At 45.3% G+C, this 14176-nt stretch overlaps 2 protein-coding genes across 2 annotated transcripts in view; one reads left to right on the top strand and one right to left on the bottom strand.

Annotated features, from left to right (window-relative positions):
- LOC308381468 (sodium bicarbonate cotransporter 3-like) overlaps positions 1–1991 on the top strand; it is a 79046-nt gene extending 77055 nt beyond the window's left edge. Inside the window, exon 26 of the mRNA XM_080859040.1 lies at positions 1–1991. This exon is cut by the window's left edge and continues 321 nt beyond it. The gene's annotated coding sequence lies outside the window, so the exon portion shown is untranslated.
- A 217-nt stretch (positions 1992–2208) lies between these two features.
- On the bottom strand, positions 2209–13438 carry LOC308381598 (protein C-mannosyl-transferase DPY19L1-like; the record flags this gene model as incomplete). The annotated part of the gene is made up of 19 exons (XM_080859189.1): positions 2209–2374; positions 2650–2775; positions 5042–5141; positions 5829–6003; positions 6682–6801; positions 7145–7169; positions 7448–7521; positions 7881–7952; positions 8353–8454; positions 9293–9376; positions 10806–10883; positions 11027–11126; positions 11501–11592; positions 11950–12007; positions 12201–12294; positions 12516–12636; positions 12778–12915; positions 13028–13115; positions 13431–13438. The coding sequence occupies 19 exons, from the start codon at positions 13436–13438 to the stop codon at positions 2209–2211; spliced, it is 1821 nt and encodes a 606-aa protein (XP_080715315.1).
- Between the last annotated feature and the right edge of the window lie 738 nt (positions 13439–14176).

Genomic DNA, 14176 nt, shown 5'->3' with positions numbered 1-14176 from the left:
CACACACACACACACACACACACACACACACACACACACACACACACACACACAAACTACCCAGCTCTACCATCCCCCCCATGATGCCAAAACCACAGGAGCCATGGCAGTTGGCTTCCACAGATGCTTGAGTTTACCTTTGGGAAAAATAAACATCTAATTATATATTTTATAATAACATTAAAAGCAGGAGTAACAATTCTGCGTCAAAGAACAAAATTGGTCACATCATCATTCAATACACAGGAAGGTATAAGAGAAAGTGTTTTTTTCTCTCTCTCTGCACTCTGGTTTGTAAAAGATTGGTGCAATTGCAGTTGGTAAAAAATATGCTTGACAACTTTAAATGTTTAAAAAAATGACACATTCACTCCAGTCTTTTCGAAAAATCAGTGTCTCATAAGTGGACAAGACCAGAGCTTTCCCCTGTAGTATTTTCTTTCACTAAACTACTGAAAGATGAATTGGTGACCAGTTCTGTGTGCTGCTATTGACCGTTCGTGGTGTGTGTGATCCCTACCCTTAACCCATTATAGTCAATGTCTGTAAAAGGGGGGGGGGAAACGTGGCATCTTTATAAAGTGAATGTCATTCATATTTATATATTTAAAGAGAAATAATGTCATTGAATGTTTACAGAAGTTTGTCACGTAAAGCAATAGAATTGTTCTGAATGGATTTTATTTTTATTTTTTATTTTTTCCCCCCGAGCAAACGCTCTGCCAGTGCCCGCCGTGAAAAGACGAGCGCAGAGCTCCGCACCTCTCCTCCTTTTCCTCCAGTAGTCTTGTGCGTGCTTGTCGGTCGTGACATCCAATGTAACATGTAATCCTAATGTGAGTCCCACACGTAGAAAACCCAAAGTTTTTCGGTGGATTAACCTGTAAACCAAACCTGTTGTGATCCCATCACCATCTCAGCGTACACTGTGTACATTACGACATGATTGTACGTGTCAGTGTTTTTCCACGCACTGTTGCTGTCTGTCCCTGTGTCCACATCAGTCGCCCCGAGTCCACATCCTGTTTCACTTTGTCGATCTACTAGTCTGCTAGATCTACTAGAGTGGACTAGTGGACGATGAGAAGGCGAATATATATCTTTTGGTTGCTGTGCCTTGTGGAAGCGGGCCTGTCGGTACTGGTTGGTATACATATTTGTGAAATGAATGAAGCTGTGTGCTGACATGAAAGAGGAAGAAACTAGTATAGAATTTGAAGAGTGCGAGAGAGAGAGAGCATGCTTGAGGAAGACATTTCACATTGCATCGGTCAACCAGTCCACAGAGTAACGTCTTTATGAAGACATGCACTTAATTTATGACATTTCTGGTCAAGATAAACTATAATAAAATGGGCATATGTATATATATATATATGCTTTACTTTTTCTACTGTGTTTTACAGTATAAACATATTCGTGTGCGAGACACAACTATGAGGTCACTCCAAACAAGCATTAGTGAATGTGCATCACATGAACACCAAATTCAATACCACTCATCAAACATGGCATCTGTTATCAAATATTTTGCTAAGTCATGTTCCTTTTTTTCATGTTCTTTAGTTTCTCACAAACATGGGGTTATTTTATATTATATTCGGTGTCCCAAAGACTTGATGGTCACACTGGTCATTTTAAAGAATGTGTTTTTTGAAATCTTTCTGCTGTTCGACGTGTAATTTTTGAGATGGTGTTCCTCTATGTATCACAGTCACTATACTGAGTGTGGAAGTATATCCTGTCGTGTAATCTGTATCATCTAAGTATCTGTTTCTTATTGCAGTGGACTTCAAGTGTCATAATAGGTCTCCATGGAAATACTAGGGTGTTTCTGAGGACCACCTATGACAACCTCACGACTGCAGTCAGTCAAGCACACAGCCAGGCGGGAGTGAAAGACTCCCACCAGTATATTTGTTCAAAATATATATAGTTAAAATATTTTTTTTTTGTAAAACTGTTATTGAAAAGCAATAAAAGAACTATATGTGTAATTTTATCTGATCACTGAGGGGGGGGGGGGGGGGACGATTGTTTTAACCAAAACTGTGTTGGTGAAACAGTACAGGAGTCAGAGTCACAGAGAGAGATTCAATGTGTTTATGTAAGTTAAAATGAGAAGGTTATTTTCCTTAAAGTAGGTTGAAATTATATTAGTACACATTAGACTCTAAGGGCTCTTACATTAGACTCTAATGATTCTTATTATCTGGATGGTTTGGGGACTTGGAGCACTTTGTAGGCTTTGTTTTCAAAGGCGGTTTTGAAGTGAGGATGGGAGTTGGCAGAGAGCAGCAGGACGCAGAGTGGAGTCTTGCCCCTGTTCTCTTCGTCCTCAGCGTCCCAGATCTCTGGCAAACTGCAGCCCTCCCTGTGTGTCCACACGCACACGCACACACACACACACACACACACACACACACACACACACACACACACACACACACACAAGGTAGCAGTATTAAAAATAAATGAAATGGTCAGGAGGCAGATAAAAAGATAGGACTCTTTCTCATGTACCTCTCATCTCCCATGTCTCATTACAACACATTAGCCCTGTGTGAGTGACAGAGAGAGAGAGAGAGAGAGAGAGAGAGAGAGACATGGCATGAACCAAACAGTGGCAGTCATCTGATGTTGAGTCACCTGGCCCGTGGGTAGCACCAGGTGTTCTCCAGGATGAAGTAGTCCACACTCAGATCCTTCAGCCTCTTCACGGCCTCCTCGACCGGTTTACGGCTGTACATGCTGTACGCCATCTTGGTTCGCTCCCTGCAGGAGTATCAATGTGGATTAGCCACTGAAATCCACTTGTACACACGCACAAGGCTCTAATTGTTGCATTCACATCGTCACACACACACACACACACACGGTGTGTAGTATCTGGGGACCCTAATCACATGTATCGCACACACCACAAGTAGCATTTTATAACTAAAGTACCAGTCAAAAGTTTGGACACACATTCAAATTTTTTGAGAAGTTTTTTCTTTACTTTTATTATTTTCTACATGGTAGATAACACTTTTTGTTGTTAAGTACATCATTCCATATGTGTTCTTTCGTAGTTTAAATGTCCCCAGTATTAATCTACAACTTTTGACTGGTACTGTAACTAGCAAGCCCAGTGCTACCCTTCATTTTGACCTGAGCTACATTTATGTCTGCAATCTCTTGTTTCTGTGAAACATCCCACTACAAGGTGAAGAGTCACAGGTCGGACCCTGCGGTCCATTAGGGGAGGGGATAGCTACTGCATACGGCACCTCTGGCCTGGGTCGGACCCTGCGGTCCATTAGGGGAGGGGATAGCTACTGCATACGGCACCTCTGGCCTGGGTCGGACCCTGCGGTCCATTAGGGGAGGGGATAGCTACTGCATACGGCACCTCTGGCCTGGGTCGGACCCTGCGGTCCATTAGGGGAGGGGATAGCTACTGCATACGGCACCTCTGGCTTGGGTCGGACCCTGCGGTCCATTAGGGGAGGGGACAGCTACTGCATACGGCACCTCTGGCCTGGGTCGGACCCTGCGGTCCATTAGGGGAGGGGATAGCTACTGCATACGGCACCTCTGGCCTGGGTCGGACCCTGCGGTCCATTAGGGGAGGGGATAGCTACTGCATACGGCACCTCTGGCCTGGGTCGGACCCTGCGGTCCATTAGGGGAGGGGATAGCTACTGCATACGGCACCTCTGGCCTGGGTCGGACCCTGCGGTCCATTAGGGGAGGGGATAGCTACTGCATACGGCACCTCTGGCCTGGGTCGGACCCTGCAGTCAACTAGGGGAGGGGATAGCTACTGCATACGGCACCTCTGGCCTGGGTCGGACCCTGCGGTCCATTAGGGGAGGGGATAGCTACTGCATAGGGCACCTCTGGCCTGGGTCGGACCCTGCGGTCCATTAGGGGAGGGGATAGCTACTGCATACGGCACCTCTGGCCTGGGTCGGACCCTGCAGTCAACCAGGGGAGGGGATAGCTACTGCATACGGCACCTCTGGCCTGGGTCGGACCCTGCAGTCAACTAGGGGAGGGGATAGCTACTGCATACGGCACCTCTGGCCTGGGTCGGACCCTGCAGTCAACTAGGGGAGGGGATAGCTACTGCATACGGCACCTCTGGCCTGGGTCGGACCCTGCGGTCCATTAGGGGAGGGGATAGCTACTGCATACGGCACCTCTGGCCTGGGTCGGACCCTGCGGTCCATTAGGGGAGGGGATAGCTACTGCATACGGCACCTCTGGCCTGGGTCGGACCCTGCGGTCCATTAGGGGAGGGGATAGCTACTGCATACGGCACCTCTGGCCTGGGTCGGACCCTGCGGTCCATTAGGGGAGGGGATAGCTACTGCATACGGCACCTCTGGCCTGGGTCGGACCCTGCGGTCCATTAGGGGAGGGGATAGCTACTGCATACGGCACCTCTGGCCTGGGTCGGACCCTGCGGTCCATTAGGGGAGGGGATAGCTACTGCATACGGCACCTCTGGCTTGGGTCGGACCCTGCGGTCCATTAGGGGAGGGGATAGCTACTGCATACGGCACCTCTGGCCTGGGTCTGACCCTGCGGTCCATTAGGGGAGGGGATAGCTACTGCATACGGCACCTCTGGCCTGGGTCGGACCCTGCGGTCCATTAGGGGAGGGGATAGCTACTGCATACGGCACCTCTGGCCTGGGTCGGACCCTGCGGTCCATTAGGGGAGGGGATAGCTACTGCATACGGCACCTCTGGCCTGGGTCGGACCCTGCGGTCCATTAGGGGAGGGGATAGCTACTGCATACGGCACCTCTGGCCTGGGTCGGACCCTGCGGTCCATTAGGGGAGGGGATAGCTACTGCATACGGCACCTCTGGCTTGGGTCGGACCCTGCGGTCCATTAGGGGAGGGGATAGCTACTGCATACGGCACCTCTGGCCTGGGTCGGACCCTGCGGTCCATTAGGGGAGGGGATAGCTACTGCATACGGCACCTCTGGCCTAGGTCGGACCCTGCGGTCAACTAGGGGAGGGGGTAGCTACTGCATACGGCACCTCTGGCCTGGGTCCTCATCGTGGGGGTGGTTGACAATCAGCCTCCTGGTGGACAGCAACACACTCGCCATGGTCGGGGCCGTGCCGCCAAACACTGCATCTGAGGATCCAGAGAGGACATGACGAGCTTCAACCTAAATACTTTTTGTGTGCTAACTACCCAGGCCCTACTCCTGTTTCTGAAGATGCACTCTGCCACTCAATCCACAAAATGTACAAATTTTCAGCAACTATTTTTTGAACTGTATTATCTAATGTACCTTTAAGCTTCACAAAAATAACCTAATTTTGCCTTGGGAAACATTTGACTATTTGTCCTCGTGGAAGGTCTAGTCTAGTGACAGACTGACATCGAGTGATATTCTGTTGTTGTATTCAGCTATACTATCACCACACCCTCTAAAGTACATGGATGAAAAGATGCAGTAACACAAAGTGTTGGGGTTTTTTATTAAGTAGATTTTCCGCCACCTATTCATTTTTCTTAACAGTTCACCTCAAGTAGGGGTTGTCAATCCTGTTTCTGGAAACCAGCCTATCCTATCCATGTTCCGAGCACACCTGATTGAAATCAGACCCATTCAAATGTTCTTGATCAGCATAACCTGGTGTGCTCAGTGAGCTGAGGACCAGTACCACTGATGGGTCAGCAAGACGAACATCGAGGGTACGAGCAGGATTGAGAACAACTGACCTATGGTGATGATGATGATGCTGACTATACTTCTTCTCTGTCATGACTTTGATCTAAGCAGCCATGGAGTCACACACACACACACACACACACCTGTTGGGGTGTTGGTGTTGATCCACTTCAGCAGCTCCTCCTGGGCCGGACTCCTGAAGTCCCCCCCCATCTCCCTCTGCGTCTGGATGTTGGCCATGCCCTGCACGGCCATGAGGGACAGCACCCCGAAGGAGACCATCTGCTGCTTGTTGCAGTCTCCCAGCCAGCTGAAGAGCTGAGGGGAGCAGAGAGAGAAGCATGGAACGCTGGAAACACTGGGTGTGTGTGTGTTGGGTACAGCAGTCTGGGTCCTGAGAGAATATGAGAGTGTGTGTGCGTGTGTGTCTGGACACCAACCCGCCCTTACTGGTCATGAGCAGAGGAGTGAGGTTATGCTGCACGTGTGAGTGTGTGTGTGTGTGAGTGTGTGTCTCACCAATCATGGGCAGAGGAGTGAGGTTATGCTGCACGTGTGAGTGTGTGTGTGTGTGAGTGTGTGTCTCACCAATCATGGGCAGAGGAGTGAGGTCATGATGCACCTGCAAGTGTGTGTGTGACTCTAACCAATCATGGGCAGAGGAGTGAGGTTATGCTGCACGTGTGAGTGTGTGTGTGTCTCACCAATCATGAGCAGAGGAGTGACGCCATCATGCACCTGTGTGTGTGTGTGTGTGAGTGTTTCTCACTGGACGTGAGCAGAGGAGTGAGGTCATGATGCACCTGTAAGTGTGTGTGTGTGTGTGTGTGTGTATCTCACCAATCATGAGCAGAGGAGTGAGGACATGATGCACCTGTAAGTGTGTGTGTGTGTGTGTGTGTGTGTGTGAGTGTTTCTCACCGGACGTGAGCAGAGGAGTGACGCCATGATGCACCTGTAAGTGTGTGTGTTTGTGTGTGTGTGTGTGTTTCTCACCGGACGTGAGCAGAGGAGTGACGCCATGATGCACATCTGTGGGGCCATGAACAGTTTGAGCTTCATCACCATGACAGCCAGCCCAGCGAACGCCAGGAGCTGCAGACCATTGAACACCACCTGCACGCCACACAGAAACACAGCACAATATTACTTTACCTGCATGCCACACAGCACAAACCAAACTAACACAGCACAATATTACTTTACCTGCAGGACACAAACCAAACTAACACAGCACAATATTACTTTACCTGCAGGACACAAACCAAACTAACACAGCACAATATTACTTAACCTGCAGGACACAAACCAAACTAACACAGCACAATATTACTTTACCTGCAGGACACAAACCAAACTAACAGGGCACAATATTATTTCAATGTGGCTTCATGAAAGCAGTGAAGGTCGGCATTATTATTTAAAAGAGGAAACAAAGGTCACTCAGGAGAGCTCTCACCTCCCCGTTGTTCAAGTCAGGAACCCTACACGTAGAGGAACAGGAACAAGAAAGTCAATAAGCAAGATGCAGTTAAAGACATCTCACCTGTATACTCCAGTGAACATCAACTAAACTCTGAAAGCATTACATTGTTCTATACTAGTACAAAACTGTTCAACATCTTCACCTGTTTGAAGATCGTGTGTGACACAACCTTGCTACTACTGTTAGTAAGACAACTTTCAAGACATATTTCATGAGTTACTGAAACATTGCAGAGCGACACACACTACAGAACATGCTAGTGCATCTCTTACTTACTGTTCAGCATCTCCACCTGCCTTCTCTCCCTCGACTTTAGGCTGCTGCAGATAGTTCATCACCTTATGAGTTGCCTGTGGGAGAGCAGTCAGTCACAAACCAGTTCCACACATACAGGTGCAATATTTACATTTACATTTTAGTCATTTAGCAGACGCTTTTGTCCAAAGCGACGTACAAGGGAGAGAACAGTCAAGCTAAGAGCAATAAAACCTGGTGTAACAATAAATACTGCTTTTTTTTTTTCAAGAAATAAAAAACGACATAGAAAGAAAGTTAAGCCAAGATGCCAGTTAGGAAGGGAGGTGCTCTCTGAAGAGTTGGGTCTTCAAGAGCTTCTTGAAGGTAGAGAGGGACGCCCCTGCTCTGGTAGTGCTAGGCATGTCGTTCCACCAACGTGGAATAATGGGTTGAGTGGGTCACTGTCTCTCACCTTCATACCAACGATGCCCACGATGATCAGGTTCAGAGGAAGGAGAAGTGTCTTGATGTACCCCACGATGGCCTGAATGTTCGAAGTGGGAGAATATATGAGGCGGGGAAGTAGACAACTTTGAACACAACTGCCGTCTCATAAGTCGATGGCGTATGTTTGACATGTAATCAAAAGGATGCTTACAAGACCAGACTAGGCAAGTGTATGAAGTGGATTTCAATAAGTTTATGTTTTTTCATAAAGCACATTTTATCCTTCAAGGCAGTGTACGGTACAGTGCCATACAAAACTACTTTGAAGAATGTCATACAGACATTAGAAAAAAGACACATATATCATCCTTAGGTAACCACCTTATATACAGTCATAGAAAACTAGACTCACCTGCCTTGCTGTTATGTGATCACAAATCATGCCCACTTCAGCACTACAAAACCTTGTTAAATAATGTTGACTCATGGAATCTAACCTCTATCTCCATGTAGTCATACTCCTCCACGCAAGAGTACATCATTGAGAGAAAGTCCTTACTGGAGCTGAACTTGGACCAGATCACGTCGCTAATATGGACCTGCGGGGAGAGGGTTGAAGCACAGTGCATTGACTATGAGTGCATTGCAATGAGCCACACTCTCAAGTTTTACCTTGCTGGTTTAGAGAGCTAGTGGACAAAAAACAACAAAACAAAACCGTCGTTGCATAATTTTTAAAACTCACTAGGTACAGTTACACAACTTTTCATAAGTGGTGTAATTCACTCCCCTATTAGAAACACTTCACCTAAATAAGTCCATTTACACAGATATCACGACCTTCTTCTGAATGACATACATTTGAACATTACTGATGTACTTGTGAATATTACTCAGGGATCATGAAATAAAGGACTTACATCACTGGTACCAAGGATGGCAGACAACGTCCACTTGAGAAGGACAGTCAGGACGATCCAGATCAATATCTGCACCAACTTCAGGGGCCCATGAGAGAGAGAGAGTGGTTAATAGCTACTGCTCCAGTTCATGCTAAACAAAAGAGACGGTTTATTCATTTATAAGTGTCCATAATAGTATCTCTTACGGCTCTTTGGCCTCCATGCGGGTAATCCTTAAATAAGATGTCCCTGAAGGTGACAACCGTCTGAAACGAAATAACCAAAACATTCCCTTTTAATGTGAGAACAGATCATCATAAATGAATGACGCAATTCTAACAATACATTCAATTTGTGAAGCCCTTTTTCTGCAAAACTAAATCAGTTTTACAAGTAAAAAAATGGGACAGCCAGGACCGATACAAGTTTTGAGATTCTTCTTTACAATATAATAATGCATGAAATAATACATAAATGAAAAGCTGCAAATGAGAACTACACCATTGAGGAAACAGAAGGGTCCTGTTGGACTCACCCAGCATGCTAGGAGTGCTGAAGCATACAAGGATGACGGGGATGTGTTTCCAAAGAGCAGGACAAAGCACACTGATGAGGCCGCCTAGGGGACATAATGAAGGACACAGACTGTTGAGATGACAACAGAGCTTAAGAAAGAGAGTTACATAGAGTTATGTAGACTAGGACATAGAGTAGGACATTCACTTTGTCAACAACACAGAGGCCTGAGATCCCCCCGCCCCCCCCCCACACCCCCCACACACACTCACACACACACACACACACACACACACACACACACACACACACACACACACGCACACACACACACACACGCACACACCAGAGGTTCCGCTAGAGAAAAATGATGCCGGTCAAAATGACCGGCAGAGTTTTAATTTGCCGGACATTTTAATGATAAGCCGGCCAAATATAGATTTCTGCTTCTAAATTAGCCTATTGTAGAAAACTGACGGCATGCATAGCTTCAATAATAACATAATCAGGTAGTTTAGAATGCAACATGTTTATTTGCTTAAGTTTACAATGGAAAAAAAACATTAATGTCTGATGCGCGTCAATAAGTGGCCTTTAATCGCAACCTGCTGTGGCGTTAAGTTGAGCGCCGCAACATGGCCATTGCTCTGACTATGTTCAATGAGAGCAGAGATTCTAAAATTATTCGAACGTCTTGTGAATCCGTTGCGTCGTCCTGCCTTTTTGCAGTGCTAACAGAAAATTTTACTGTGACTATCAATTACCTCGCACCGGAACTTGTCTCTCCATAACGACATAAACGCCCAACATTTCGGCTTTTTCTCTGGTGAAACTGTTCGAACATCTTCAGGTATTCAGTGTTTGGAAAGTTCACTTTCTACATGAACTAGTTCAGTTCATAGTTCATAATTCAACATTTTGAACTAAATTCACAGCTCCAAGAAAATTACTTGTTCAGTTCTTTTTTTCAATATGCTGCGAGCTATAATTTTTCAAAATCTCTATCTGTCTGCAATACCGCTCTCGGCTCCTACGCAACTTCGGCGCGCTAACGCACGGGCATAGACAGTATCAAGGCCGATTTATAATTATAGCTTTTAAGGCTAGTCTGCTTGGCCATGTTTGAACCTTCTCACTCAGTTCGCTCCTTGTCTGTAAGCGACGGTTTGCGCTTTATTCAAAATGCAGCATATGCGTGTTGTTTAATAACTTTCTAACGGCAGATTAGCCTGTTCCTTTAAAACATAATAAGGGCAGTGCACGTTTGCTTTATAGGCCTAAACATTAGGATTGTTGTCAAACTCAGATTGTGTTTGCGAGACGGGATTTTTAAGAAATTCCCAATTGACCGGTGAGCTCTAATATTTTCGGACATTACAATTTTCTTCCGGACAAAGACCGGCAATTACCGGACAACGGAAAAGCTGACACACACACAAACACACACACACACACACACACACACACACACACACACAAAATTGTCTCCCTTTGTCCTAATGGACGCACGCTCTCAGAGCAGAATCACCCACCATGTGGACGGAGAGCAGTGATTTCATCAGTGCAGGGGTGATGTAGCCCATGACAAAACAAGCATAGAGGCAGGCAACCTGTGACGAGGACAAGAGAAAAGGCCTCAAACTCAAACTCAAACTGTGATAAAAAAAAATCCCTGGAAATATAATGAATGGCATATGAATATGCAGATACCATCCCAAGTTCTGGTGCTCAATAACACTCCATAAGGTCTTGCCTGAGTCAGGAGGATGCACTGTGATGTCGGCCATGGGAGCATGAACAGAATGTTGCAGGCACAGAGGGCCCCCAGAACCTTTCGTCCAGGGTTCTTGTTCCTAGAGAACACGAGCGTGGAGATCGGAAGAGGGAGGAGGGGGAGTATTTAAAGCAGTCAGCTGGTGTCCATTTATTTTATATGTCGAACAAATGACAATGCACCTTGACTCTGAATAAGTAATGTACTACATAGATAACTTACCACTCTGGAACTTTAAAAAAAATATATATATATTTTGTGGTGTTGTGTTTGTTTGCTTGTCCCAGTGTTATTGTGTCCACTGTCTTTGTGTTTGAAAATCTCAATAAATATACATTGAACAAAATAAAGCCATCAGCTCCAGCAGGCTGAGACTGGGAAGAGGCTGCAAGAGCGGCTACAAGAGGCAGTGACTGCCAGTAGTTCTGCTGCTGTGTGCTGTCTATACTGTACCTGATGATGTAGGTCATTATGAGCATCTGCATGACAAAGAAAGGGTAGGAGAAGCTCTCGCGCAGAGGAGGCGTCCACATGACCCGAGTGCTCTGTGACAGACAGACAGACAGACACACACACACACACACACACACACACACACACACACACACACACACACACACACACACACTCACACACAGACACACACACACACACACACACACACACATACATACACACACACACACACACACACACACACACACACACACACAAAGAGGGACAAACACTCACTTAAACACCAGGAGAAGCTGCGTGTGTGTGTGTGTGTGCGCACGACTGTGTATGTGTGTGTATTGTTGATCCCGTCTCAATCACCCCTATTCTACATCTACTGTGCATCTACAGGTTTTTAAACAGGAGGAAATCAAACATGATTTCACCACCGCTCCTTTTATACTCACTTCAGCGTGGTTAAAGAAGAAACAAAGCACTGTGATGAGACCTCCAAAACGACAGCAACTGGAAACAGAAAGCAAAGTAAGTAGCCTACCACAATAGGTCATCATGCACTGACAAAGAACAAGAAAATACAAGCATTCATTACCAGTCTTATACCATCCTCTTAGTACTAAAAGCTTCAAGCCATTTGCCATCCACAAACACTGTGTAAATATGACTATTGTCTTTTTTTTTTTTATCTTTTATTACTTGCCTCAGATACGTCCCATACAGGAACAGAAGGCTCATCATAAGGCCATTAAGCACAAACACACAGGTGACATAGAAATAAGCTGGGTCTCCAAGGCCTGTAGACACACAAAGCATGCAGTGATTGCCTCTGGAAATCTGTATCTGTAATGTTATACTGACCGGTAAATACTGACTAGTTTCCTGTTTAGTAAAAAATTACGACAATGAAAGCTTTTGTATTACGAACTTGTAACACTACCCAACACTGGGTGAGCCGTATGCATCACATGTCAAAACACAGTACATGAAACACACAGCTTCTGTCGCCCAGGTATACCTTCACAGCCCTCCACTGGAGTCATATCACTGACTCTGTGGACGTCATAGCAGGTCTTGCTGGCCAGCCCAAAAAATTCCATGAAACCTGTGTATGTTCTGTGTAGGTTGCCAATGACCATCTACCAACAAAAACAATCGGCTAAATCAAATATAGGATGAATTATGTTGAAATAAATAAAGTGAAAATAAGCAATTTATTTATTTCAAATTACACCTGGAGAACATACAATTGCACACGTGTTTTATAACCATTTTCATACCTCAGGGTAGAGATTAAACCTCTTCAGGGCGTTGATGACTTCTGGAGACTCTGATAGATTATCATTTATAAAAAAACGCATCCCAGAGGTAATGGAGGGTGCCTCGATGTAATTCTTGTAGTAAGAATAATAGAAACCCTGCGACAGAGGTGAGAATCGATACATCGAGAGCATGCCACTAAATTATAAAGGAAACACGTCACTCAAATGATTTTGTATGAATGGAAATATAACACAGCCAACTTTTTACCATTTCTGTTCGAAAAGCCATTTCCTTCTCCAGGGTAGATAGGTGTGAAAAATGTCTATCATTTTCAAACAGACCATCAAGATAACGCCTGAAAAGAACAAGCGTGAATAAATAATAGGTTGGGTAACTGGGTCAAAGCACAAAAGAGAACGCACTTCACCGCCTCAGGATGACACAGTGGCACTCTAACACTGTGGTTGTAAGGGAATGAATTATCATGAGAATGTAATCAACTCAGTAAGTATGATAAATACTAAAAGCCTAAATGGTTAAATTTAATATATACAGTCCCGCTCAGCATTATTGGCACCCCTAGTAAATATGAGCAAACAGGCTATGAAAAAATATGTCTTTGCTGTTTATCCTCTTGGTCTTCCACTCAAAATATTCATAAAAATCTTACCTTTTCATTGAGGTACAATAATTGAAAGAATTTTTTTTTTTTGGCACCCCATGATTAAATGTTTTGTGCAGCCTCCCTTTGCCAAGATAACAGCTCTAAGTCTTCTTCTTTAATGCGTGATGAGGTTGCTGAACACATGGCACGGAATCTGAGACCATTCCTACATACAGTGTCTCTACAGATCCTTCAGATTCTGAGGTCAATGCTTGTAGACTCGGCTTCAGCTCATCCCACAGTTTTTCTATGGGGTTCAGGTCAGGGGACTGTAATGGCCATGGCAAAACTTTTATTCTGCGGTCGGTGAACCATTTTTGTGTTGATTTTGAGGTATGCTTCAGATCATTGTCCTTCTGGAAGGTCCAACCACAGCCCATTTTAAGCTTCCTAGAGGGGGGCTGTTAGGTTTTTATTTAATATCTGCTGGTATTTAATGGAGTACATGATACCATGTATCCTAACAAGATGTCCAGGGCCTTTGGAAGAAAAACAGTCCCACACCATCAGAGATCCGCCACCATACTTCAAAGTGGGTATGGGGTGCTCTTCTGTATGGCTATCTTTCTGTCAACGCCAAACCCACCTTTGATGTTTGTTGCCAAAAAGCTTCATTTTGGTCTCATCTGACCATATAACTTGGTCCCATTAAAGTCTGACTTACATTTGGCAAACTGTAGGCACTTTAGTTTGTTGTTGATTGACAAAAGAGGCTTTTTTCTGGCAACCCTCCAAAACAACCTGTGGTGATG

The sequence above is a fragment of the Sprattus sprattus genome, assembly GCF_963457725.1.
Source record: "Sprattus sprattus genome assembly, chromosome: 20".
NCBI classification, from domain to species: Eukaryota; Metazoa; Chordata; class Actinopteri; order Clupeiformes; family Clupeidae; genus Sprattus; species Sprattus sprattus.
Note: the sequence above shows the minus strand (reverse complement) of the source record. Positions and strands in the feature narration are given on the sequence as shown.